This window comes from Zingiber officinale, chromosome 3B (genome assembly GCF_018446385.1).
Source record: "Zingiber officinale cultivar Zhangliang chromosome 3B, Zo_v1.1, whole genome shotgun sequence".
NCBI lineage: Eukaryota > Viridiplantae > Streptophyta > Magnoliopsida > Zingiberales > Zingiberaceae > Zingiber > Zingiber officinale.
Window position 1 is genome coordinate 111,567,685 of NC_055991.1, and position 25,549 is coordinate 111,593,233.

The 25,549-nt window shown below is 37.2% G+C and overlaps 2 protein-coding genes across 2 annotated transcripts; both read right to left on the reverse strand.

The window, feature by feature from the left end:
• Positions 1-1,983: 1,983 nt before the first annotated feature.
• LOC121967303 (E3 ubiquitin-protein ligase WAV3-like) lies at positions 1,984-4,981 on the reverse strand. The gene is made up of 2 exons (XM_042517439.1): positions 4,344-4,981; positions 1,984-4,212 (listed from the first exon to the last, which is right to left on the reverse strand). The coding sequence occupies exons 1-2, from the start codon at positions 4,683-4,685 to the stop codon at positions 2,191-2,193; spliced, it is 2,364 nt and encodes a 787-aa protein (XP_042373373.1). The 5' UTR covers positions 4,686-4,981; the 3' UTR covers positions 1,984-2,190.
• Positions 4,982-23,533: 18,552 nt separating this feature from the next.
• LOC121968516 (CLAVATA3/ESR (CLE)-related protein 25-like) lies at positions 23,534-25,047 on the reverse strand. The gene is made up of 2 exons (XM_042518854.1): positions 24,764-25,047; positions 23,534-24,022 (listed from the first exon to the last, which is right to left on the reverse strand). The coding sequence occupies exons 1-2, from the start codon at positions 24,979-24,981 to the stop codon at positions 23,983-23,985; spliced, it is 258 nt and encodes an 85-aa protein (XP_042374788.1). The 5' UTR covers positions 24,982-25,047; the 3' UTR covers positions 23,534-23,982.
• Between the last annotated feature and the right edge of the window lie 502 nt (positions 25,048-25,549).

A 25,549-nucleotide genomic window follows, 5' to 3' on the forward strand; every position in this document is an offset into this window, starting at 1 on the left:
CTCCCCTTCAACCCTAGCATCTAATGAATACATCACAACTTCTAGTCCAAAACCACTTGCTGTCTACTTGCGTATCTTTCGAATCACTACGTCCTCAAGACTAGGAAGCTCCCCCCTACAAGGTTTCTAGTGAATGCATTGTGTTTGGCTGAGCTGACTATGAGATTGATTTTCAACAGTTTAGACTCTGCTAATGTGTGTTTGACTGGTTGTGTAAAAAACTATACATAGTGGAAATGAAAGATAAATGAAATCGTACATATCTAACATAATGCTATTATGTGGTTCAGAGAACTTTGTTTTTATTCCATAGGTTATGAGGTGTTTGATATGTCACATCTAAATAATTCCACTATTATTATCTCTTGAAAGAGATAATGGGATAAACTTCTACAAACAATGATAGACCTTTCACAAGTTTAACCATTAATAAGGATTTCACTTCCAATGAATCCCGTCGATGGGCATAACTAAATTGGTACTCAAGTGTTAGATTTATATCATAGGAGTAAGATTCGAATCCTCTAAGATTTATTTTCTTAGAAAATAAGTTTCTCTCACTTAAGAGACCGTTCAATATTGTAATTTATCTTCATTCCATAAATCACCTGGGATGAGTATTATCACATTTTTCATCAATTATAATGAACCTCGCCTATCCATTAAAATAACTTTTTATATTAAGTATCTAGATTTTACAACTCAACTAATCCTAGGATAGACGATTTGACCCATATTTTATCCATCGAGAAAATTCAAAAAAAAGTACATAGCTCCTGATATGACATCCCAATTTTACTAATAATTTAATCATTATAGATGTACCTACATGAAAATTAAACCTCAGAACTAAAACAAAAGATAAAAAGAGTAAAATAGGACATGACTCACCAAGAGCTTATTTATGTCTTCTATATTGGAAATACAATCAAAATTCTACATTAAAAATTCTACATTAAAAAGATATAGAAAAATCATGAATTTAAAAGGATAAAAATATTTTTACTAGTATAAAACCTTTTAGATAGAGTCCAATAATAAAATCATGAGGGTTTAAACCCAAAGCAGACAATATCTTATCATTGTAAAAATATGTGAATTCTTTTAAATATAACAAATTGTATTAGAATTATAGTTCAAATCAGATGTCATGTGAGATAACCTTGAACGAAGTTGAGAGGAGGTTTGGAGCATGTCAAGAATGATCTACACCATGAGAGTAATTATAGTCCTTCATTTTAAAGGGAGGATTGTTTAGAATACAATGAAAATCTCACATTAGAAAAAATATAGAAAAGATTAGACGTTTAAAAAAATAAAAATATCTCTATTGATATGAGGTCTTTTTGATAGAATTCAAAATGTAAAATCACGAGTGATTAAGTCCAAAATTGGCAATAGAGATATATAAATTCTTTGATTCTTATGTAGGATCATACAAGTGACTTTGAAATGACCTAGTGGGTCAATTTTTATGGATCCAAGTATGAAGTGCCCAAAGTGACATCAACTTATTGGTTCCTTATTAGATCCAAATCCACCCACTTGCTCAATCCAAATTCAAATCCAATAAGTCATTTTCTCCATTGATTTAGAGGGTCCAAGTGAAGAAGGGCAATTTAGCCAATGTGTTACCTTCTGATACATTCACAATCATAGACTTCTATCAATGTGATTTAGAAAAAGAAATTATAATTTTTTATTGATTTTGTCTATGATGAATTAATGACAATCTTAAGGACCATCACATTGACAGTTACTTTGAAAAGAAATTCTCTATCTAGTCACATAATCTAATCAGTTTTTTTAGTAGAAAGACTTGTGGTTGAGAATTTCTCTTACAGATATCAATTCAATAGATCTGAATTTGGATTGTCCATAAATTAATAGTTGTAATAAGTGGAGATGCCACTAACATTTATAAAGTGTGAAGAATAAAATGATAATTTAAAAAAAAATAACAATTTTATAAAATGATAGGTGTATCTAGAAAACTAACAAAACTTTCAGAGTTAATATGAAATTTCTTTTCCTTGCTTATAAAACTAAGAGGGAGAATATTTATGTAATTGCTTTTCCATAATCGTCACTTACAAAGTTACACAATTTTAACGTTCAAGTTTTTCAATCTTTCTAAAAAGAAATAAAGAAAATTAATTTATTAATGCAACGGATTGGTTCGGTCTCTTACTAAAACCGGGCGTTCTCGAACCCGTGGAGATCGCTGACCCGGTTCAATGATTTGCGCATGATGGCTACCTTCGCAAGCTGCTCGGCGGCTCGCCAAGCCGACGTCGGAGTCAGGGCCTCCCCTCGCGCCTCCGCCGGAGCTTCTCTCTGCCATCTCTGCCTCACCAATGGAAACACCGCCTCTTCCCGTGGCTGATCATGGTAACGTTGGTGGTGCTCAAGGCAGCGCCGTCGCCGCTGTAGCTCGGCGAGCTCCGAGTCCAGGTTGCGGATGAGGTGGTGGTCCTCCAATCCTGAAGCCGACTGCTGCAGCAAGGCGCGGGCGGAGGACAGCAGGTGGTGTGCGGTCGCGTAGTCTGAGAGCTCTGCGAGGCGGTGCGACTCGGCAATCGCCCGTGTTGACACGAAGACGTTGCGGAGCCTCAGAGAGGCTTCGCCGAGCTCCGAACAGAGGGGCGGCAGCAGAACCACCTGATCCTCGCTGAATGAGAGATCATGGGTGGCCGGATCGCGGTAGCTGCATTTGGCAGTCAATCGGTTATGGTCATTGGGTGTCTGCTCTACCGCCGGAAAGGGCACTCGCATCTCCACTAAAAGCTCCCTCTCCTCCTCTGAGTAGAGATCCCCGAGGCGGAGAACAGAGCCCTCTGGTCCAATAGCCACATCACTGCAACCACCGCCGGAGGGATACACGGCGCAGATTTCGCCCGACGGGAACACGAGTTGAAGGCGGACGTCTTTCATCACCACCGACACAAGGCCGCCGACGCACTTGATGAAAGCGCCTTCCGACGGCACCTGTCTCCTTTGCAACGGCTCCTCCATTCCGTTGGCATCTTCGAAGGGAATTTCCAGATGCGCGAAGCGAGTGGTGGCGACGGCTATGGTTGTTGTCGACAGAGAATGCGGCCGGAGATTGCCGCCCCCAGTGCCGCGAGGCGAGTGTGAGGGCTTATCGTTGATGTGGATGTTGCTTTCCTTGGGCTGCTCTTGCTCGGGGTGTTGCCGCTGGACAGCATCGGAGAGGAGCATGATGGTGGCCACCGTGTTGCGCTCTCGGCGGTCCTCCAGAACCTTGGTAGCCTTCCTTAGAGCGTCACCAATGCTGGCGCCACCAGCTGCGGCGGCAGCTCCGATCTCGCCCACCACGACGAGCCTCTTGACGATCTGCCGGGCGGCACGCTGCCCCTGCCACGACATCCGCCGGAGAGGGAAGAGCCTCTTGGCTCCCGAGGAGGCCGAGAAGGCGACAATGGAGAGCCGGTCGGAGACACCCAAAGACGATACCACCACCAGCATCGCGCGCTTTACCATCTGGAGCTTATCCCCAGTCATGCCTTGGCTCACGTCCAACACCGTAACCAGGTCGATCGGGGCGCGACCGCTGGTATGGTCGAGGAGAGGCGCGGACCGCAACGGCAGCGCTTTCACCTTGATCGCCACCACGTATGTCCGGTGGTGCCGCCCCTCGGACAGCAGTGCCGCATGCGGCATAACGGTCACCTGAAGGCCGCTGTCGCGGGATCTCAGCGTCGACTTACGGATAGGCAAGTCCTCTTCGTCACCACTCTCCTCGTTCTTGTCGTCCTCGTCGACGGCTTCCGGTATGGGATTAAATCGTATACCACCAGTTTGGTTGGCTCTAGGCGCAAGGAGCAACGGCTCGTCGTCATCATACACCTTGGCAGATGGCGAATGTGCGACGGCGACTTTGTTCACGCCAAATCGTTGCTCGCGACCTTGGGGTGTACCGCTTCTGCCTCCGCAGTAGGTTCTCCGATTGGGATTCCGGTTCTCCGCCTGACCAACCATCCTTCGCTCTGTTTCTTCGTCACGGCGATTCATGGCCAAGAGGAAGGGTTCCTGGAGCCAGGCGGCGAAACACACAGGGCAGGTGAGGCTGCTGTGGCTCCTGACGTGGGCGGCGATGCAGGGGAAGTGGAAGGCGTGGGAACACTCCGCCGTAAACACCGGCGTCTCCTGGCTCGCCTTCAGGCTTTGCGAACAAATCCAGCAACGACTCTGCCAAAAGAACAAGCTGCAAACTTTAGAATGAGAACAAAAAGCTGTAAAACCAAAAAGCAATCCAAAGAAATCTCACAACCAAAAGCCATGAATCTCTAAGGATCAGATCGATTTAAAGAAAAAAGAACCTTGGAGAGGTTCTTGAAGAGGGCAAATTTGGAAGTGGATCTCGGAGACGAAGGTGTAGAGAAGGCCTTTCTGTAAAACCGAGCAGGGCTGCGACTCCTAGGAGTGGTGGATGTACCGGATGCAGCCATAACGGCCGAAGGCTCGCGAAGCTCCGGCGCCGGCACCAGCCGCGGCGTGGACGGGTTACTGCCCCCTTTGCCGCCGGATAAAAATCCAAGCTTGGCACAACTCCTCGGACTGGGTCCAGGACTGAGCGTGGCGACCCTCTCGGCTGCCATCGCTTCCGGCGCCTCTCGCCGGGCCACCGTGCAGAAAGCTCTCCGCCACCCTCCGATTCCCATACCTCTCTCCTCGGCACTTTTCTTCTTCTCCACTGCACCTGTCCAATATCTTCCTTCTCTAACCTTCTATTCCCCCTTGGAACACCTCTTCCAGATCCGCCATTTACATACAACAACAGGAGCTTAAATCAGCTTCTTGTAACAACAGGAGATTAAATAATTAAATTCTACCCATCTCTCGTCTCTCGTCTCTCGTCTCTCGTCTGAAATAAGCAACCTGATCAGCAGCTTTAACTTTCACTGCTGCTCCGATTCATTAATTACTCTACTTTTTGTCCAGACCTGGAGCGAGTAGGCGAGGGACGTACCTATATATGTCCACAGCACCGAAGAATTTGCACGTAAAAGGAAAAACCATTGACTCGTAGCTTTCCTATCCTCCCAGGATAAGCACGAAGCTTGGCTTGCTCCAACGCTTCGCCCCCAGGCGTGTGCTGAGCTTGGTTTGCCACCACCACTGCAGCAGTAAAAAAAACTGTAAGCATGCATCTCAAAGTCAAAACCACACCATGCTCCACCTCTAATGTTCCTAGTCCATCAGAAATCTGTCCTCACTCCTGAAGCAAATCAACCAGTCATTATTATTTTCTCTCTGCGTCCCACTACTCCATTTTCCATTATGAATCGCATGGGCCATACTGGTAATTGCGTGGTTAGACATTACCACTGCAAGGAAATAAAAAAAAACAAAAAATTAATTTCAGGTGAGGTCAGAAAACATTGAATTTGGATAATCAACTCATCCCTATAAAAAAAAATCAAAGAAGTACATTTGAAAGCATCTTGATCTATGGTGGATCATCTATATTTACTGGCCAACGGTCAACTATGTGTTTGAAATCGGCAAGCTTATCCTGAAACATTGGGTTACGCTCATCCATACCTCTTCGGTTTGGATCGCAGTGTTTAGTCTAATTTATAGGCGGTAAAACAGAAATTGTCCAGTGTTGGAATTTTATTATTTTTATATTTTATTTAAAAGAATAATATAGGTGATAAATGAGAAATAACTTTTAAAGAGACAAAAATATGAGTATAAATGACAACAATTAAACAAACTTACTATGTTGAAATTTATTTATTTGTTTATTTATGGGATAGAAAGGTGAATGAAATTTTTTTCTCTTGCAAATTCAAAAAATAAAAATTAAATGCAGCTGATATATATAAAAAATTAATAAGAGAAATCACAAACACTAACAACAACCATTTATATAGCTTATTCCCCCTATTAAAGGTTTTCAAAGAAGTCTAATCTGAAATTGTGAACTCATAAATTAAGAGTAGCATAAACTTGAATAATTGACTGTGTTTTGGTTGTCACAATTTTATGTTTTCTAAGGGTTTACCTTCCATCAAGTTTTCAGTTCTTCTTAATGCACTAAGCTCCCGGGTTACTTCACATGTCATTCTTCATTATCACCTACAAAGTCCTCTTGCAACTCCCATCAAAGTTGCTAAACTAACTTCAATCTCCATGTCTCATATCATTCTTTGAACTCTAGCGGACCTCTTGAGCCTTGAGTTGAATCAACTTGGATGCAACAAGTTATCATCACAATTTGACCACGTCAAGTCAGAAGCTTCACAAGCTCCATGTGCATGATATCAAATTTTACAAACTCCTCACAAATTTCAATAACATAGGAAAACCCCAACTTAAAACCATTCGTCAAATACATCAAAACTGTTCGTCAATGACTTGTAAGATGAATCACTTCTCGAATCCACTACATGTAATCAGTTCTCCTTTTAAAGGTGGAGAAACATCATACAAAATAATTCTCCTTTATAAGGTCAAAAATGAGTACAGAAAAGGAATAGTAAAGTAAAAGGTATCCCTTCATCTAGGTCACTTCCAGCACCTTGCCACATTAGAATGGAATGAACACAAAACATAGTATGTATATGTTGTTGTTCAAAATGTCCTCACTCTCTATTTATATAATTAGTTTATAGACAATTAGTTTACTTAAATCCCCTTGATTAGTCAATAGAAACAACAAGCTCACAATTTTATTCGCAATGATTGTTTTATATCTAATTGAATTAACTACATTTAGTTGACTTGACTGTCATCAGTCAAGACTCAAATGCTTCTAGTTGACTTGACTAAAAATAGCTTCAACCTTTTCTTTCGATGACTATGTCTTCACTTGGATAAACTCGTGGCCTTTTCATTTCTAGTTGATTCTAGGTGCCTTCAGTATACTCAAATCCATAGTCATGAACCTTATATTACACAGACAAAGTCATATGACTATTCTGATCAATTCAAATTCAAATCACACAAATAGTTGACTCTAAAAGCTTTATTCAACTAATCTATTGTTTAGTCGAATCAAGCCAGAATAGAAACCTTCTTTTCATGAGCAATGCTGCAATAGTCAATCATAATGTTAACTCAGCTATTTAGTAATTGATTGAACTTTTCGACCTTAAGCTATTTCATCGACTTCAACCTAGAATGCATTTTCTCTGGTTGAGTACCTGTCTAATTAGAAAATATATACCCAAAATGTATAAAATGTCATTATCTTTTGATCTCTTATGTCGTCGCATATCTTTATGTTGATGATGCTTCCTCCTTAATTGATTCCTCCTTAATAAGCTTCTAACCTTTGGAGCTTTGCCTTCGAGTTTTGCTCAATCTAGATCTTTTGAGACATCCATCGTTGTTCTACACTCATGTAGATCACCTTCGATATACGTTAAATCTATCATGAGTTTACTCCTCTAAGACTTTATATCTACCAAAGACCACTTGGACTTTCATTTGTTAGAAGTTCACTCCTCTAGTATTTCTCATTTGCCAAGAATCGCTTCGACTTATGTCAACTATTTCTATTGGACTTTCCATAATTACTTGTAGGTCACTCCTCTGTGACTTCCCTTGCCAATGACTTTTGGACTTTTCCTACATGCATCTATAGTTCTTATCAAGTTTTCGCATCTACACACTCGACACATATCAAAATTATATTTAACTTAAACCTTTTGCCAATTATCTTGCCAACCATTTCAAAAACATGAGGGGTTTAGGTATGATTGTACTAACATTTTCCCCTTACAAGCCTCTTAGGGACCAATTGCATCAATACTAACAACCATTAGTTTACCCCAAAATTTGCAACACTCAAATGGGCATCTTTAAGATTTTTTAAGCAAATTTTGGATGCTTTAAAAATAAGCAATAGATTTGTTCAAGCCTCCATCAATGATCTAAGAATCTCTAAATCAAACTTAGGTAGTTCTCAACACCCAACATGGCAAACAAAGAACTCGACTTAAATACTTTAATAAAAGCCTAATGGCTTCAAGGACAAACTTTTTGGTGGCCGGATTGATCAAGCCAAGTGGACTATTTTGGCTAGTTTAACCAGTCGAGCAAGTTGATTGGACCAAATAGAGGCTTAGTTGGACAAATTGGGGAATCTATATGTGGGTTAGGCGATTAGGATGGACTAAATAGGTTAGGTAAGATAGACAACTTTGGTAGGTCGAAATACCTGATCATGCAAGGCAAACCAAGTAAACTAGGATGAATGCAAAAATTAATCAAGCAGTCAAGTGGGATGCAAAAACTAATTAGCAAGGCAAACAGATCAACAACAAAGGATTGAACCGGTCATATGGTCTAAGTAGATCATATAGATCAAGTTGACCAATTAGAGTGAGTGAACTAATCAAATTGGTCAAATAAACTTGTTGTATTAGTTAGACCAAGCAGATCATGTGAGTCAATCATTGTGATGGATTGGTTACATAGTAGGTTGGGCGAAACAATTGAGTCAATCATGTTGATTTGGTTAGATTGAACAATCAAGCTAGTCATGTTGATTATGTTATATTGGACAGATGAGTTGAATCCACAAATTAATGCCACCTTGACCAACCCAATCCTAAATGGGGTGTGATTGAACTCTGATGGGTGTTGGTTTTGGAGCACAAAATGATTCTGTCCTACTTAGTGGGGAAATATGGCACTTCCTACTCCATTCCAATGCAACCCAATCATTTCTACTTAATAGAAAAAAATAAAACAACTTCCATTTTTTAATACATACAGAAAAATAATCATGAAGGTACTGCTTCACCTAAACCCTCACACTTTATTAAAGTGTTGCTTTACACATCGAAAGATGCTTAATTAAGGTGACATATACATTGATCATACCCTCTCCAAAGTTGCACCCACGAGCATAGTCAAGTCAAGTTGGTATTTCGGTGATAGATTATCATTTAAGAGCAATGATTGAATTTCCAAGGGAACAATCCCTTAGAGAATAAAATCATTCTCACCTAAAGAGGTCCCTTGGTTATCATGATTTACTCCTTTCATTTTATTATGAAATCAACGATGAAAAATATCTAGGTGAATGAATCATCTTTTACCACTTACCCTCTCATCCTCATTAAAATCCAAGAGTTGTTTGTTGTTTTGGACTTTGATGTCAATTAAGAAAATATACTTCTGGCAAAATGGTACAATACATTATATTTCTCTATTACATTATATCAATTATTGTCATGTGTAAACATAGGTAGAACCATTAATTTAGGTTGCGTCCATCAGATTGATTCACCCTATCAAATAATCTAAATAAGTTAGATTGAAATTTTATCAATACATTTAAAAATGAATTTAAACATGACAGTTCGTGTGGATTACAAGTTTAGACAGATCAACACGCAGTAGGTTTGGGTTGACCCATGAGTTAAGAATTTAAAAAAAAAAAATGTATTATGAATTATGAAGTTAGGATGATATTTCTATTTTGCAGTGAAAGATATATATTTTATGATAATTGCTTTGGTTAATGTGAAATCAAGAATTATAATTTTTATTATAGATTTTTTTAAAAAAAATATTTAGGCATGAAATGATGAAATTCAATGAATTACACAATTTTTTAAAATTTTTTATTTTTTAAATTGATTCACTTGTCTAATCCGTAGTCCACTTTAAGTTGGATTAAATTGAGAATTTTCTAACCATTGCGGCTAACGCACCCCATCCCATCATATGGCAGACGAGTTGATTTGTCAACTCAATGTATAGGTTCACCTGAGGCTAAGCCTAGTAGAGGTAAGCTTTGTTAAAACATGGTCATTAAATTCTCGTGTCACTAGTTTATTGTTTCATTATTGGTTGCATCAGTGTGATAACGGTCGTGTCAAGTGATCTTCATCCTCGATACATGAAGAGAAAGAAATTAGATACTAAGCGGTCATCTAGGTGAGAGGATTATTTGTCATAGTCACGATTCTCTATTAATTCAAATCTATCATTTAAAAATAAATCTATTATTTTAATAATCTCCTGATACCGATTTCACAGATATAAAAAAAGATAAATATAAATACATAATTATTAAACATATGATGAGATAAATCTTATCAAATTTATCATTTAAGTACCAACTCAATAATACTGTGTATTAGTTGTACTAGTGGATGCTATTTAAGGAGAAAGAGAGATGATTTATTAAACTGTATTAGTAAATAAATTAAAAAATATTTTTGAGAATTAGTGATACGAACACTAAATAAAAATAAAATAGCACAAAAAATGAAATAAACGGAGAAGTTTCCAAATATGTTTGGGTGATACTATGAGTCATAAAATGATGGTATAAATGGAAATTATGTTTAATTAGTTAATAATATAAGATGAAGAAATTTATCAGTAGTTATATTCATCCTTAAGGATTAGTATAAAATTGATAAGAAATAATAAAACTTATGACCAACCGTGTGTTTCCTTTACGCTGATAAGAAATAAAAGGTGGGTACAATAGACCTTAAGTAATTGACTAAGTTGGAATGAAGTTGAATTTTGATGTTTTATCAATATATTTGTTTGTTGACTAAAGCAAAGAGTTAAATAAATCAAAATTCATCATATATTTGATAGTAAATTTGGTAAGAGAAAAATTTAAGTGGGTCATACTTAACTGGACACTTAGAGATCGAAAGTCCAACAGAAAGTTGGCAAGAGGAAAGTCTAAGTAGTTTAAGGTTGACATAATATTTGACGATTAAAAGTCCAACATGGAGTCGACATGAAGTATGAAGTCCTGGCATGTCAACATTGACCGGGTACTAGACACTGAGGAAGTCCCGACAGGTCGAGGTCGATCGGAAGTTAGACAATGAAAAAGTCCCAGCAAGTTAAGATTGATTGGATGTTAGGCTATGATGAAGTCTTGACATATTAAGGTTAACTAGATACTAGACAATAGTAAGTTTTGAAAGATTAAGGTTGGCCGGATATTGGACTTTTTAATCCGGATCTTCCTCTCTAGTTCTGCTCCCTTAGGTCTGGGTCTTCCATTCCGGTTTCAGTTCTGCTCACTTGGATGATTTCGACCATCCGGAATATGACTCACCCGAACCCATTTTTTGACTTTCTCGAGTAACCTTCTGATCCGGCTTCTCGCCCCTCAGAAACCCCGCGCGCCTCCTTTTCATCCGCCCGCGTCCTCTTCCGCATCACCAAGTCCCTCGGACGCACCGAGCCCAGCGACTCTCTCTCTCGTGTCGTTCTTCTTGCTAGCTGCGTCTTTCGCTTGACTTCCTATGCTCCTAAATTCCTGCACACTTAGACACAAGGGTTAAACCATAACAGGACCTAACCTGATTTGGTTGATCACATCAAAACTACCTTGGGGTACCAACATATTTGGTATTTCGACTAACATGCCTTGCGGGAAGTAAGAAGCACAAAGAAAAGCTCGAATGAATAATATTCGAGACGCCTCCGAGGTTGTTAGAGGCACCTTGGCTACCTTGGCCAAAGCAACACGCGGAGAGGTGCGGAGGGGCCTTCCAAGCAGTTGAAGACACCTTGGAGCTGGGCGCGAAGGCGCCTTTGAGTGCCTTGAAGGACCCTTCAGATGGATGAACTTCACAGAATGCGAAGGTTATCGAGTTCGAGACTTTGGGGATAATTTCTACAGCTGGAGGCACCTTCCATGGTGTTGAAGGGGCCTTCAACGGTCTATAAAAGACTGGTTCGAGCAACTCTTCAAAGACAATTCATTTTTATAACCCTTCTCTTGCGCGCTGCTTCAACGACGATCCTACAACTCCGCGACGTGACTCCGACGACAGAAAATACGGCTCTCCAAACTCCAAAGTCGTTGGTATAATTTTGTCAATAGTACTTAAATTATAATTCTTGTATTTCATTTATATCCTTGTAATTTGTGAATTGATAGTGAATTGCTCAAAATAAACACTCAATAAGTGTGGACCTTGGAGTAGTTGTTACAAGTTCCGAACCAAGTAAAACTCAGTTGTATTAGCATTGTGTTTTCTTTTTATTTTATTACCTTTTATTCCATTGCATTTTACTTCGACTGATTTCCAAAATGAATGTGAAAAAGTCACGAGCACTATTCAGCCCCCTTCTAGCGCTTTCGATCCTATAATTGGTATCAGAACGAGGCGCTTTGAATCGGTGAAACTACTATTCAAGCACTTTTCGTGGTATTTCTTGAGTTTTTCGGAGTCAATAGGAATCAGTGCTATCACCCCTTCTGATAAATTTTCTCGATCGAGTTTATTGATTTCTCGAAATTGGTGCAACACCACTCAAGTTTTTTGTTTTACTTTTATCACGCACTACTAATTCAAGATCAAGTTTTGGGACATTTGTCATTTTTTTATTGTGTGCAAAAAAATATTAATGGCCCATCAAGAAGGTTATAGTACCGCACCCCGCCTCTTTTCTCCAGCGAGGACTTCGGTTATTAGAAGGGCCAGATGGAATACCACTGCGACCAATGGGACGCACCAATAAAAAGGAAGATCAAAGGGGAATCCAAAAGTGACATGTACTCTCCAATGCAGCCTAATCAAAGAAGAACTGAATCGAGTCGGTCCATTCTCAAGTACAAAGGATCTATAGGAGAAATTGATCGAATTGCATGAGGGCACCTCCAATGCAAAAGTAAGTAAACGCGACCTTATTTTAAATAAGTTATATAATATTAAAATGCAGGATGGTGAATCGGTCAGCCAATTACACACTCGGATCCAAGATCTGTTCAACGGACTCCACGCGATCGAACAAAAGGTGGAGAATCACGATGTTATAAGGCACACATTAAACGCTTTCTCAAGGAACACTTTGTAGACATCCATGGTAGATGCTTACAAAGTATCCAAAGATCTTTCAATTATTAGACTAGATGAGTTATTTTCTGAGTTTGAATTACATGAATAAACTAATGTTACTCCGATCAAGAAAGGTATTGCATTACTTGCAGGAAAGCTCCTAAACAAGAAGGTGAAGCCCAAGTATCAGCTTGAATTCAGATCCGAAGATGGATCGGATTCTGAAGATGAAGACGAGATCACCATCGATCTAGTCAAACTAGTTCGGAAAATACTTAAGAAAAAGGTGATCCAATCCAGGAGCAAGAGCAAGCAGTCGAGTGTGACTCAAACTATGAAGCCAAAATCAGAAGTGACCTGCTACGGGTGCAACCAGAAGGAGCACTACAAGCCGGAATGTCCAAACTAGAAGCAAAGAAGAAGGAAGGCTTTGAAATCAATGTGGTTTGAATCCTTGGAAGACTCTGACGAATAACACGAGCAAGCGAGCTTCCTTGCTCTACCAGTACAAGCTTATGCTACCGAATCGAAACCGGAGCTAAATTAGAAACCAAGTCCGAAAGAAGCCACAGATCCATATCTGCTTCCGAAGGGTTAAACAATACTATAAGTTATCCTCAAGTAGATAAATTACAAAATTTAATTTCATACTTATTAAGAAAGTTGGCTAAATCTAATATCCGGATCAAGTCACTCCAAAAGGTGGTAACAACCTTTAAGGAGGAGACTAATCTGAATTCTTTGACTGAACAAGTTCAAGATGGAACCTTAACTCAAGTCCAACAACTTGAGGAAGAGAATTTTAATTTAAAAACTCAAGTCAAAGAACTCAAGAACTCATTGGAATGGTTCACTTTGGGTTCCAAGAACCTTGATCTGATTCTTGGAAAACAAAGGGTCGTATACAATCAATCCAAACTCGAATATAAGGCTAAATAAAGATTCAGATCATACTTATCTTTAGTGAATCAATCAAATAAAAACTTAGTCTAAGCATGAGTCTCCAAATCTAACCTGATTATTCAAGTTGGACTCAATCAATATTAGATTTCCAAGGATCAAATCCACTACTTTGATAGACCTTATCGAGGTAATGATCTAGAGGGAGCCAATAAAAAGACCATTTTTGTTATTAAATAGAATTGTGTGATGCTTAATTTACCCTTTTTTTATTCATGCATATATTAAGATGTATAGATAAGGACTTAGACTTGATCGACACTTGACTAGTTAGATCAATGATTCTCAGAAAGAAAATTAAATATTCAATTTCTTTAAAAGGCTTTGTCTAAAAGTAGTTGTTGCTCCAATACTCAAGAAGCCCTAGTGTCTCACCACAACCTAGAAGCCAATTATCAAAATGGATGTTTAATTGACTAACTATTAAGCCTTAGTCTAACTCAAATGTACATAAATCCTTATATTTTAATTTAAATTGAAGATTAAATTCATGATCTCACAAAACTCATAAGATTTCCTGATTGAAAATCTAGAAAATGGTGAGATGAAGTTAGGTTAAAAATAAAAATTAGTCAAACCAAACTTAATTAAATCTAAATCAAATTCAAATTAAATTTAATTATTTTTAAAAATATTAATTATTTTTAAAAATCTCAATTATTTTTAAAAACTTAATTATTTTCAAATCTGAATGAATTTTTAAATTTTAATTAATTTCAAAATCTTACTTAATTTCAAAATCTTGATTAATTTTTAAATTTTAAATAATTCTCAAAAACTTAATTATTTTCAAATCTCAATTATTTTCAAAACTTAAGTATTTTTAAAGTGTAATTGAATATTTTTAAAATTCAAAGATAATATTCTCAACTTCAAAATTAACTTAACTCCATTTTACATAAACTTATAAGCTTAACATATTTAATAACTTAGAAAGGACGAGATAGAAAATTAAGAAAATAGATGATTATTTTAAATATGTTAATCTTATTTTCTATGCTTGGACTCTAGGGCCCACAAACTTAAACAATTTACTTAAAAAAAATTTTAAGGCATTCATCAAGGAGGAGAGAAAATGGAGATTAAAATTAAGTATTTACAAAAGCTAAGTATTTTTCACATAAAATTTCAAGTTAAATTTTTTTTTAAAAAAAAGACTAAGTTTCGCAAAAACTTAAGTATTTTTTTTCCATAAAGCTAAGTACCTTTTAAAAAAAATCTTATAAGTAAAAAAAAATTGAGTAAAAAGAGTTAAATTAAGTATCTTCAAAAAGTAGCTTTTCAAAACGATAAGATAAGTACTTTTCAATAAGTGCAGTATCTTTTCAAAAGTATAGATAAAGTTAAGTATTTAACTAAATATTTTTTCAAAGAGATTTTTTTTAGCTAAGTATTCTTCCAAGAAATTCTTTTAAAGTTAAGTAAAAAATTCTTTTCAAAACTAAACATTTAGGTAAGTTTTTGTGGGAAAAGAAAAATAGAAAAGCTAAGTATTTTTTTAAAGAAGAAAAGATAAGCTTTTTTTTTTTAAAAAAAAAGAAAATTAAGTGACACTTTTCATGAGAGCTTAAAGTTAAATTCTTGGAAAAAGATTAAAAGTTAGTTTTTCAAAATTAAGTATTATCTTTATAAGTTAATAACTTTTCTCTCTACTTAATATTTTTTTTTATATATGTCAAAGGGGGAGAGAGGTTAAAAATTAAGTCAAAATATAAATTAGTTTTTTTTTAAAAAAAAATGAAAGGGGAGTATTTTTTTACTTTGTTATCTGTCAAATTGTTTTACTTATGCTCAAATTCTTTACTTATGTTACATTATTTTTGTTATGCTTTACTTAACTTTGAATTATGTTGTCATAATCAACAAGAAAAAGATTATTGGTGCAGGATGCACCAGATGATCGAATCTAAATTTAATTATGGCAAAGAGTTCAAAGTTAAAGTTTCTTGTTGTTCTAGCAAGTTGAACTAAGTATGCAGAAAAGTCCTAAGTGATCTTAGGCAAAGTTAAACTCCTAGTAAACACAGGTGGAAAGTCCTAGCTGCTGTTAGACAACGAAGTCTTGATCCAGGAGATTGGACAAAGTCTTGGCGGGTCAAGGATACTGGGCAAAATCCTAGGGTCGAAGAGCGCTAGGTGAAAATCCTGGGGGTCGTAGACACTAAGTGGAAGACTAGATGGATCGGGGTTCGGACGTCCAACATAAAGTCTTGATGTCTCGGACACTGAACAAAAGTCCAAACGGTCTGAAGGACCAGTTTAACAAAAGGTAAACTCTTTTGAAAAGAGTAGGTGAGGGCGCGTTCCCTGTTGAGAGAACAATAGATGTTGGTTCAACCTAAGATTTCTAGGAAATCTGAAAGTCAGAACCGGACAACCCAGAAACTGTCAAATAGTTAATTAATTATATTTTATTGTGCTAACTTTATTTTGCATAGTATATTTGGTATTTGGACTAAGATGCCTTGCAGGAAGTAAGAAGTACAAAGAAAAGCATGGATGAACAGTGTTCGAGGCGCCTCCGGAGCTGTTGAAGGCACCTCGGCTACCTTGGCCGAAGCACCATGTGGAGAAGCACGAAGTGCCTTCTAAGAAACTAAAGACGCCTTGGGGCTAGGCACGAAGGTACCTTCGAGTGCCTTGAAGGCGCCTTCGGATGGATGAACTTCGCAAAATGCAGAGGTTATTGAGTCTGAGGCTTTGGGGATGGTTTAGCGTCTTGCATGGTGTTGAAAGCACCTTCAACCGTCTATAAAAGACTGGTTCGAGCAACTCTTCAAAGACAATTCATTTTTATAACCCTTCTCTTGCGCGCTGCTTCAAGGACGATCCTACAACTCTGCGACATGACTCCGACGACTGAAAATATGACTCTCCAAACTCCAAAGTCGTTGGTATAATTTTGTCAATAGTACCTAAATTATAATTCTTGTATTTCATTTATATCCTTGTAATTTGTGAATTGATAGTGAATTGCTCAAAGTAAACATTCAACAAATGTGGACCTTGGAGTAGGAATCGTCATAGACTCCGAATCAAGTAAAACACGATTGTATTAGCATTGTGTTTTCTTTTTCTTTTATTATCTTTTATTCAGCTGTGTTTTATTCCGATTAATTTTTAAAATGAACATAAAAAAACTATAAGCGCTATTTATCCTCCCCCAACCCTTTCGATCCTATAACAATTTTACTTCAAATTTTCACTATGCAATTAACTGGAAAAGAGCTATTCAGGGGGTGTTTGGTATGAGCATGGGAATGAGAATCGGAATGGGAATCATTGTATTGTGCAATGGGAATGAGTATGAGTATGGATATCACTCTTGAAAGTGTGATGAGAGCGAAAGTGTGATGAGAAAAAAAGAGAAAAGAGAGTGTGATGGGAGAGATTGAGGAGAGAGAAAGTATGATGAGAGAGAAAGTATGATGAAAAAAAGAAGAAAGAGAGTGTGATGAAAGAGATTGAGGAGAGAGAAAGTATGATGAGAGAGAAAGTGTAATGAGAAAAAAGAGGAAAGAGAGTGTGATAGGAGAAAGAAAGTGTGTAATAAAATGATGAGAGAGAAAATATGATGAGAGAGAACAAGGAGAGAGAAGTGATATGAAGAAAAAATAAATAAATAAAATTTGATATTTAATATTAAGGGAGAAAATTTTAGTTTAAGGTCAAGGGTATTTTTGGAATAAGAGAATAATTTGATTGATGAAAATAGGGTAATGGCTCATTGAAGGGGAGGTACATGGGAATGAGTTATTACCCAATTTCAAGGATTCATTCCCTTATTCCTATTCCTATAATCCAAACATTAACAATGGTAATCAATGATTTCCATTCCCATTTCTCACTCCTATTCCCCTAAACCAAATACCCCCCCCCCCCCCCCCCCTCAATCTCTCTAGTCGCATAGGTCCTAACATAAAATACTATTTGAATTTTTGTATGTGATTGGTAGGAATATATATAATTAATTAGTTATTCAAAATGATAAAATATCCTATTAAAAATAATTTACTCAACGTAGCTACATCATATGACCTGTACGATTCAACCTCATCCCAAATAACTTGGTGGCATTGCTCAACTCGTTTGAGTCACTCAACTTGATTGGTTTGATTAGCTTACTTGACTCGATCATTTAGCTTGAGACATCCAAATGGCTAAAGAGGCTTGCTCGCCTAGTTCAACCCATTCAAATTGAGTAATTATTGCTTGTAAATCAGGGATCACAGTGCATAGGAATTGATATTTAAGTTTATTTTTATAACCAAATATAAGATTATTTTTTAGGTAGAAATTTATAATAAATAGAATAATCATTCTTAGTAGTGTAGACACATAATGAGGTATTTTATATCCGTTAAAAATTAATCCTAAGATCTATTAGAATAAATTTCTATACATATACTAACTGCATCTGCATCAGGTGAACAATCATTCCTATGAACAATGCAGAGTTTATCTCTATAGCAAGCCACAATCAAAACATACAATCCAAACTAGTAAGTGAGACCATAGTCGGGATCAGATGAGGAAAAAAAGGATTTAATCATGCACCTCAATTATTTTCAGTGATGGTTAAGAGGCATGTGAGTGGAGCCAGTTTTTTGAGGAGATTGCAATTGCGTGTAATTAATGAAACACTTAATTAGTTTGTAGAATTGCATTAGCATTCAACTAACTGATTAAGATAGGGCAGAAGGCACTTGAGCTAGCGAACATGATCGCCCACATGGCGTTGGAGGTCGATCCACCTTCTTCATAATTAATTTAATCACTTATATTTTTGAAGGCATGCACTGATTGTGATCCAGCATATTCTGTGCACTCACAAGCTTTGCCGGATCCATCCACTTCAACCAAATCATGATTATATTCTTACAACCTCATCTTCTCATCTTATCCTGTTTTTGTTGTCATTTTAATTTCTCTGTATTAGAGTTATCGATCTTTTGGTATATGCAAAAGAAAGATTATAAGTTATCCAAATGACAGTATAGTAGTATTTTTGTTCTTTTTGGACAAAGATACAGGGGATCTAAAAGCTCTCTTAAGATATTCATTGAGATAATTAAAAGCTAAACATGAGGTCTAGAGTGTTGAGAATAATCGAAAGGATAGAGAATCCTACTGGTTAAGATATACAATTGGGGATTCATGAGAGGCTTTCACTTTCTCCTTTTTATAGATTAGATTTAAGAGATTATCAATCTCAAAGAAGAAAGAATAACATGGATTCGTGAGACCATTTTATATCGATCGCAACTGTCTGTGTGGATCTGAGATCGGTTGGATTTGTGTGCCCATAAAATCAACCTCCCTCCAATCAAGCTATATCCTTCAACTATCTCCTACTTGAGGATTGATTCACCAAGTCAAGACCATCTCATCCTTTGGCTCTTTCAAAGCTTCTCTCATGCATACAACTTTTCTTCAACGCCTAATTGTGTAGGCCAACTTTAGACTTTAAGAGCCTTAGTTTATCTCAAGTGGATGCCTATTGACATCTTATCCTCTAGTGACTATTAGATGAAATGATTCCTAATCTATGTATGCTTAAATAAAAAGATAAATTCTACATAAGGTATATTATTTATTTATTTAATTATTTTTGTTCCTTACCAACCTTGCAAAAAGTTCTTTAACCAAATCATATCCTTACTTGTTTTGATCACAGCAGCATATTTGGCTTTTTTTTATAAGAGAGCTTTAGTCTTCTATGATTGAGATGCCTAATTGATAGCAATTTCACCTAGTGTGGAGAAATAGTCAATTGTAAGCCTTCTAGTGTGCAAGGTCTCCTCTCAAGTTTACCTTAATGAAATCTTGTAGTCTCATACCACATTTGTTGAACCAAAAGTTGGAGACCTTGCCAAAGAAGCTGACATGACTTTGAGTTGTGCATGAATCAATCCTTCTTTGAACCAAATAATCTTGCAGTGCAAAAAATAAATAAATAAATCATTTTGTGCACTGAAATTCCGTATGCAAATTCATTTGATAATTGTTTTTTCAACCTGTTAATTTCTTGGATGATATATACCTCCCCAACAAACATGTCATCAACATATAATAATAATAATAATACAATATAGAAATTTCAAAGTTTTTGCCATAACAATATTGGTCTTTTTAGCATATGATAAAACCCTATTACTCGTGAAATCGTCAATTTTACTATTAATACCATGACAGGTGATTAGCCTTAATTTTCTGAAAAAGCAAGTAACAAGCGGTTGTTTCACGATCTAATATCAAAGTACAATATCGAGCGCTTGCACACGCTTGTGCAAAAATTGTAGGCTTCGATCATTATTAGTTAATATGGGATTCACTATTCCATCACTTGCCCTCTTTATGGTAAACACCAAAAGTGCAATCCAAATAGTTCATGATGAATATTTCATAAAACTAAAGATATTGAGATATTGAGGTTGATTGTGATTCCGAACACCATCATCGTCACCGGAAGACCATACAGCTCTCCTGCATACCCTCCAAGCAACAAGTTGTAGATATGATCACTAAGTCTCATATGAAAAATGTATGCAATTCTCGGAATCCAAATTGCATATGGGCAAGATAATACCTGTTTGAGAGGGGGGTTAATGGTTGTCATATTGCATAGGTGTTATATTCAGCACAGCCATTGGGATATATAATTACCATAAAAAGGGATTGCACTCATAGTTACATTACCAATTCTATGTATTTCGAAATACCTCTTTCAAATTTGTTCTTGTACAAACTAGTATATAAATGCCCTTCATTGCCCATGAGAAATACATAGAAATATTTCTTCCACAAAATGAAATTGAAGCCTAATACAATACGACTTCAGTAAAACTATCAGATTCAAAACCCAATGTGCACTAAGCGTATAATATCCACGTAAGATAAATAAAATGAGTTATCGTGTGAACTGGCTTATATATGTTAAATGAGGGCACAAAGATACCAAAACGGTAATGATGCAATGAAAATTCACCACCTCGCTAGAGATTGGTGACGAAACTTCTTCTCGTGATATAGAGAAATCTACATGGATCAACATACATCAGAGGACACCGAAGTTATCCGATGAGGCCCCTCTGATGCTTAAGTCATCATGGAGTCATAAAAGATAAAAAAAAATCACAATAGAAGAGAAAGAAAGATTAGAGAGATTAAGGTTACTAGATTATCATACGCATACCATTGACTTCAATATTCATAGGAGATTGTGATCCCAAACCCTAATAGGTTATTGAATCTCGAGATTATGGGTTGCTGGTCATGTGTGGGTTCATGCCCAATTTTGACTTGGAGCAAACCCACGTGTGTTGGATTTGTCAAAGTGAAATTGGCCATGTAAGTTGAGCCTGCTATGTTGGCAAGAAATTATTACAAGTATCACAAGTTCTCCTTTCAAAAAAGGTAGATCCGCTACCTTAGCGGCCCTCCTAGTGCCGGCCGCATGGATATGGAGGGAGGTTCATGCAAGTACACAGGCCATAGGCGCATGGCGGGGTAAACCCCAGATCGTCAGTTCCTGAGAATCGACCCCTGACCATTACGCCAGAGATACCATGCGCCCACACAAGTTCTCCTTTCAAGTCAGACTAAGTAGTGGAGTCGAATAAAATTTGACTCAAGAAGCTCAGGATAACTACCTTTTTCTTCCACTTTTTTTATTATTTTTTCTCTTACCTTATATAATTTCTATTTTTCGTTACTCAATTCATTCCCTTCATTTTTTTTCTCTCCCTCAAATTAAATGATATTTTAATATTTAAAAAATATATTTCATTCTCTAAATTTAGAGAAGTACTAGTTAAGAAATATAAATTTAGAGAATGAATAAGATAGTTAATGCAAAGATTCTCTTGCATGGCTGACTCCATGTCTACTAATCCAACCCATAGGGACTTGCTCTAAATTAGAATTGAATATGATTCACACACGACGTGCAATCCACAACCCCTAGATTCACTAACCTATTAGGTTTTGAAACAACAATGCCTTGCAAATATTGTAATCAATGATATGATGGACAATTTTAATAATTTTAATCTCTCTACTCTATCTTTTTCATTATTATTTTTCTATCTTTACTAATTCCATGATGACTAAGCATGAGAGGGTATCGCCAAATAATTCCGGCATCTTCTAACGATGTGTTGATCTATGCAGGTTATGGCATATTACGAGAAGAAGCTTTGACATCGATCTCCAACGAGACAGCGAATTTTCGCCGCATCATGTAAGTTTAAGATCTAGTGTCCAAAACGATCCCCATCAAAGCCGATCCATTCTAAGAGGAGAAAAGAGAAATGTGAACCTTCTTGGGCTCACTGAACAGGGGAGAGGGCCTTGAGAGCTCTCCGGATCTGGGTCGGCAGGCCGCGTTTCTGCGGCTGCATCTCTGCGTCGGACATGGCCACGGACGTGTTGGCAGAAGTATAGATGGCGCAGCGACGGAGGGAGAGGGAGGAGGAAGAGGAAGAGAAAGGGCATTGGAGGAGGGAGGCGGGCTGCGTCGGCGTTGATTGCGGCAGCTGCATCAGAAAGAATAAAGAGCCCGCCAGCTGTGATTGGCCGGCCCAGCCCAACTGAGACGATCCAGAATTCAGAAAGGGTCAGGTTCAGCCTAGTTCGGATCCACTGTCCCGAAACTTCTCTGTCCCCATATCCTACTGTCGATCGGACGGTCCAGATTATATCTCAAGGACCGTCCAATCGGCAGTGGGACATGGGGACAGAGAAGTTTCGGGACAAAGGATCCGAACTAGGTTCAGCCGATATTATAGCTTTAAAATACTTTCAACATTTTATCAAAGGAAAATGGCGGACTCAAAATTTTGATAATTGAAAAACTATTCATTGTGATTTAAATGTGCCAAATATACATTTTCTGCAGTAAAGTTTCAGGTTCTCTCAAGCACCTTTCAAGCTTTCAAACTTATTTCGATAATGCTTCAATAGTCTCAATGATAAAGTGCAAGACACAAATTGATTCAGGAGCGTGTGGTAAATGCAATTGTTATTCCATTTGTGCCCCTAGGCCAATGAACCAGTGGGAAACACGTTTTTTTTTTTTTTTTTTTTTTTTTGGAGATGTCTAAAGTTTTAATTTTGGTAAATTAATGAATAATTTTTTTTAATAGACGATTAACTTAGGAATACTAAATTGATGGATCATTTGCTACCACTTTATTAAGATATGTTTGGAGAATGTATATTGATAATTGATCATGAGGTATTCCATAAGGATGATGGAATTTGAGTTGGATATTTGATCAAATAGAGAGAAATAAGAAATTATTTGTACAATTAATTTCATGTTAAGATTGACTAAGATTGATTTTAATTTTAATGATTGATGGTCAAGTGAAAGTAGTAAATTAATGTTGATCGAATATTTAACCGTGAAAAAGTCTAAATGAATTATAATTCATCATACACTTAATAATTTGAAATCTAGAGAGTTGATAAACATAAATACTAAATGGGTAAACAAAAAAAATCGGACAATAATCATACGGGATCAGATATTTGAAATAAGACGTGAAGTCTAACATTAAAGTTCATCGGATATTTTTAAAAGACGTCCAAGTGGACAAGTGATTAAAGATTGGATTATTCTATTACCTATTAACTGCTGGTTACCACTAGATCACACATATTCTCCATCCATGTCTCAAGCAGCTTTAACTCTGGAACTTTAAGACTGGTCAGAATGCAGTTCTTATGAAACACAAATTAAAGCAGCAGCACTGCCCAAAGTGAAACAAAAGCAAAAGTTAGCATGCATTAGTTCAAATCCAAATGCTACCGAGGATCAAGAGACTAGATACTGTTAGTTTAATTCCAACACATCTTTTGTTACAAGCTGGGGACGCCACTGATTTCTACTGCAACATTTTCTGGCCCTTGTTTAGTTGTTCCTCCTTCAAGCAAGATGTATCCATTCTCCCTTTCTCTTTCATCAAAGCAACTGCTAAAGATTCTTGTCATATTCTTCAAGAATCTGGAGATGATTTTGTGTGATGGAAGCTTCACCACCTTTTAATAATAAACTTGATAAAAGATCACAACTTTGGACTAATGGTGTAGGTGTGTTAACAGGCGACCCGTTAATGGAAACATGCATTCATGAGGACCATATGTGTATATATATATTCTCTAATCCATCTCTGCAAGTTTTCATGCTTCAGTCACTGGTCCTTAGTCCTCATATTCTGCCTGAAGGTCTTCCTGACTTCCCAGCTCTCCTGAGGAAAAAAAAAGGGAAAAAATGGTGATCAGACGCATGGCACCATTTGATGAGGCAATGTTGGATTCAGGTGACAACATTTTATTATTTTGTTTTATTTTTGCCAATAAGTGATTGAGTCTCAGATAGAATCACTGAGCACTTTTTTTCTTACTTGGTCTTGGACCCCCATTGAGTTCCTGCTGCACAATGGACATTTGCATGCAGATCTAATCATTTTCTCCTTGCCTCTTGGATTATGATATATATGATGATGCAGAAGTGACACAGGCATGCACCAATGGCAGATATTGAAGTTTAGTTTCTGCTACTAAGCCTCCATAAAAATGATAGTTACAACAATTTGGCTAAAATATTGTTATTGAAGTGTATCTGAATATCTTCAAGCAACAAGGATCTTATTTGAACTTGTTGCCTACTTCGTTCAATTACTATTATATCTGGAAATATATGCAAGCGCCATTCTTGTTTCATAAATTACAGAGAAAAACAAGAAAAAAAAAGGTAGAGGAAGAACAGAGTAAGAAGTTATAATTCAGGAATTTTGAAATTGGTTTTACACATTTTCAACGTTTCTTTTTATTTTGGAGAAGATAAAACTTCTGCATTGTTAACGAACAACTTGAACAGAGGCAATCGAAAGTATGAAGGTGCTGCAATTACAAGCAATATCTGAACGACATCTCCGGTGTTTACGAGTTCGAAACACTTGAAACATTCTGTTAAATAAACAAAGTACCTGTTATGAATGGGATCAGGCCCGTTAGGAACTCTCCTCTTGCTACTGTAGAAAGGATCCAAGTGCTGGTGACCTGACCTTGATATTGATGAAGCCACAGCAGGAGCAGCCACTTGTGGTGCAACTCGTGCCCTTGCCCCTGCACTCTGTGCTTCTATGGACACCACGAGAGCAATGCAGAACAAGAATGGCAAGGCAGTGCACGAGTCTCTCCGCATCTCTGCTACCAACTTAAGCACCCTCTCAAGCCCCCCTTTATTCTAATGAGCTTGAAGAGGAACCAAAACAGTGGATAACTTAGTAGTTTGTGCGAGTTCTTATACTGAGGGATTCCTTCCTCTCCTTTTCTGCTTTAGTATCTTTTTCTTTTTATCTTTGGAGTTTGGAAGTGATCCTGTAGTACCTTTGTGGGACTGTGGAGACGAGAGAACAAAAGCAAGCAGGTTCCCAGCGTGAAGTATTATGCATGGTCACATAATCCACGCTGTTGCAGTGGGATCCCTTGCCCCTGTCCTTATCTTGCTTTGGTTAAGGAACTATTGCTCAGCAAAATCTGCTTGTCTTTCTCTGCTTTCTTTTATGTAATCAAATCCTTTTGTAAGGCCTCTTTGCTGGTTGCACATTCTTTCCAGTTGTGAGCATGCTGGCCTTTGAATGGAATCTGAAAACAGGTGGTAAATAAGAACCATTTTGATTTTTTTATATAAAAAAATATTAAGGATTCTTTCTGGTTAACAGAATTAAAAGTTTCCCTCCTAGATAAACTGAACAAGTTTAAATATAAAT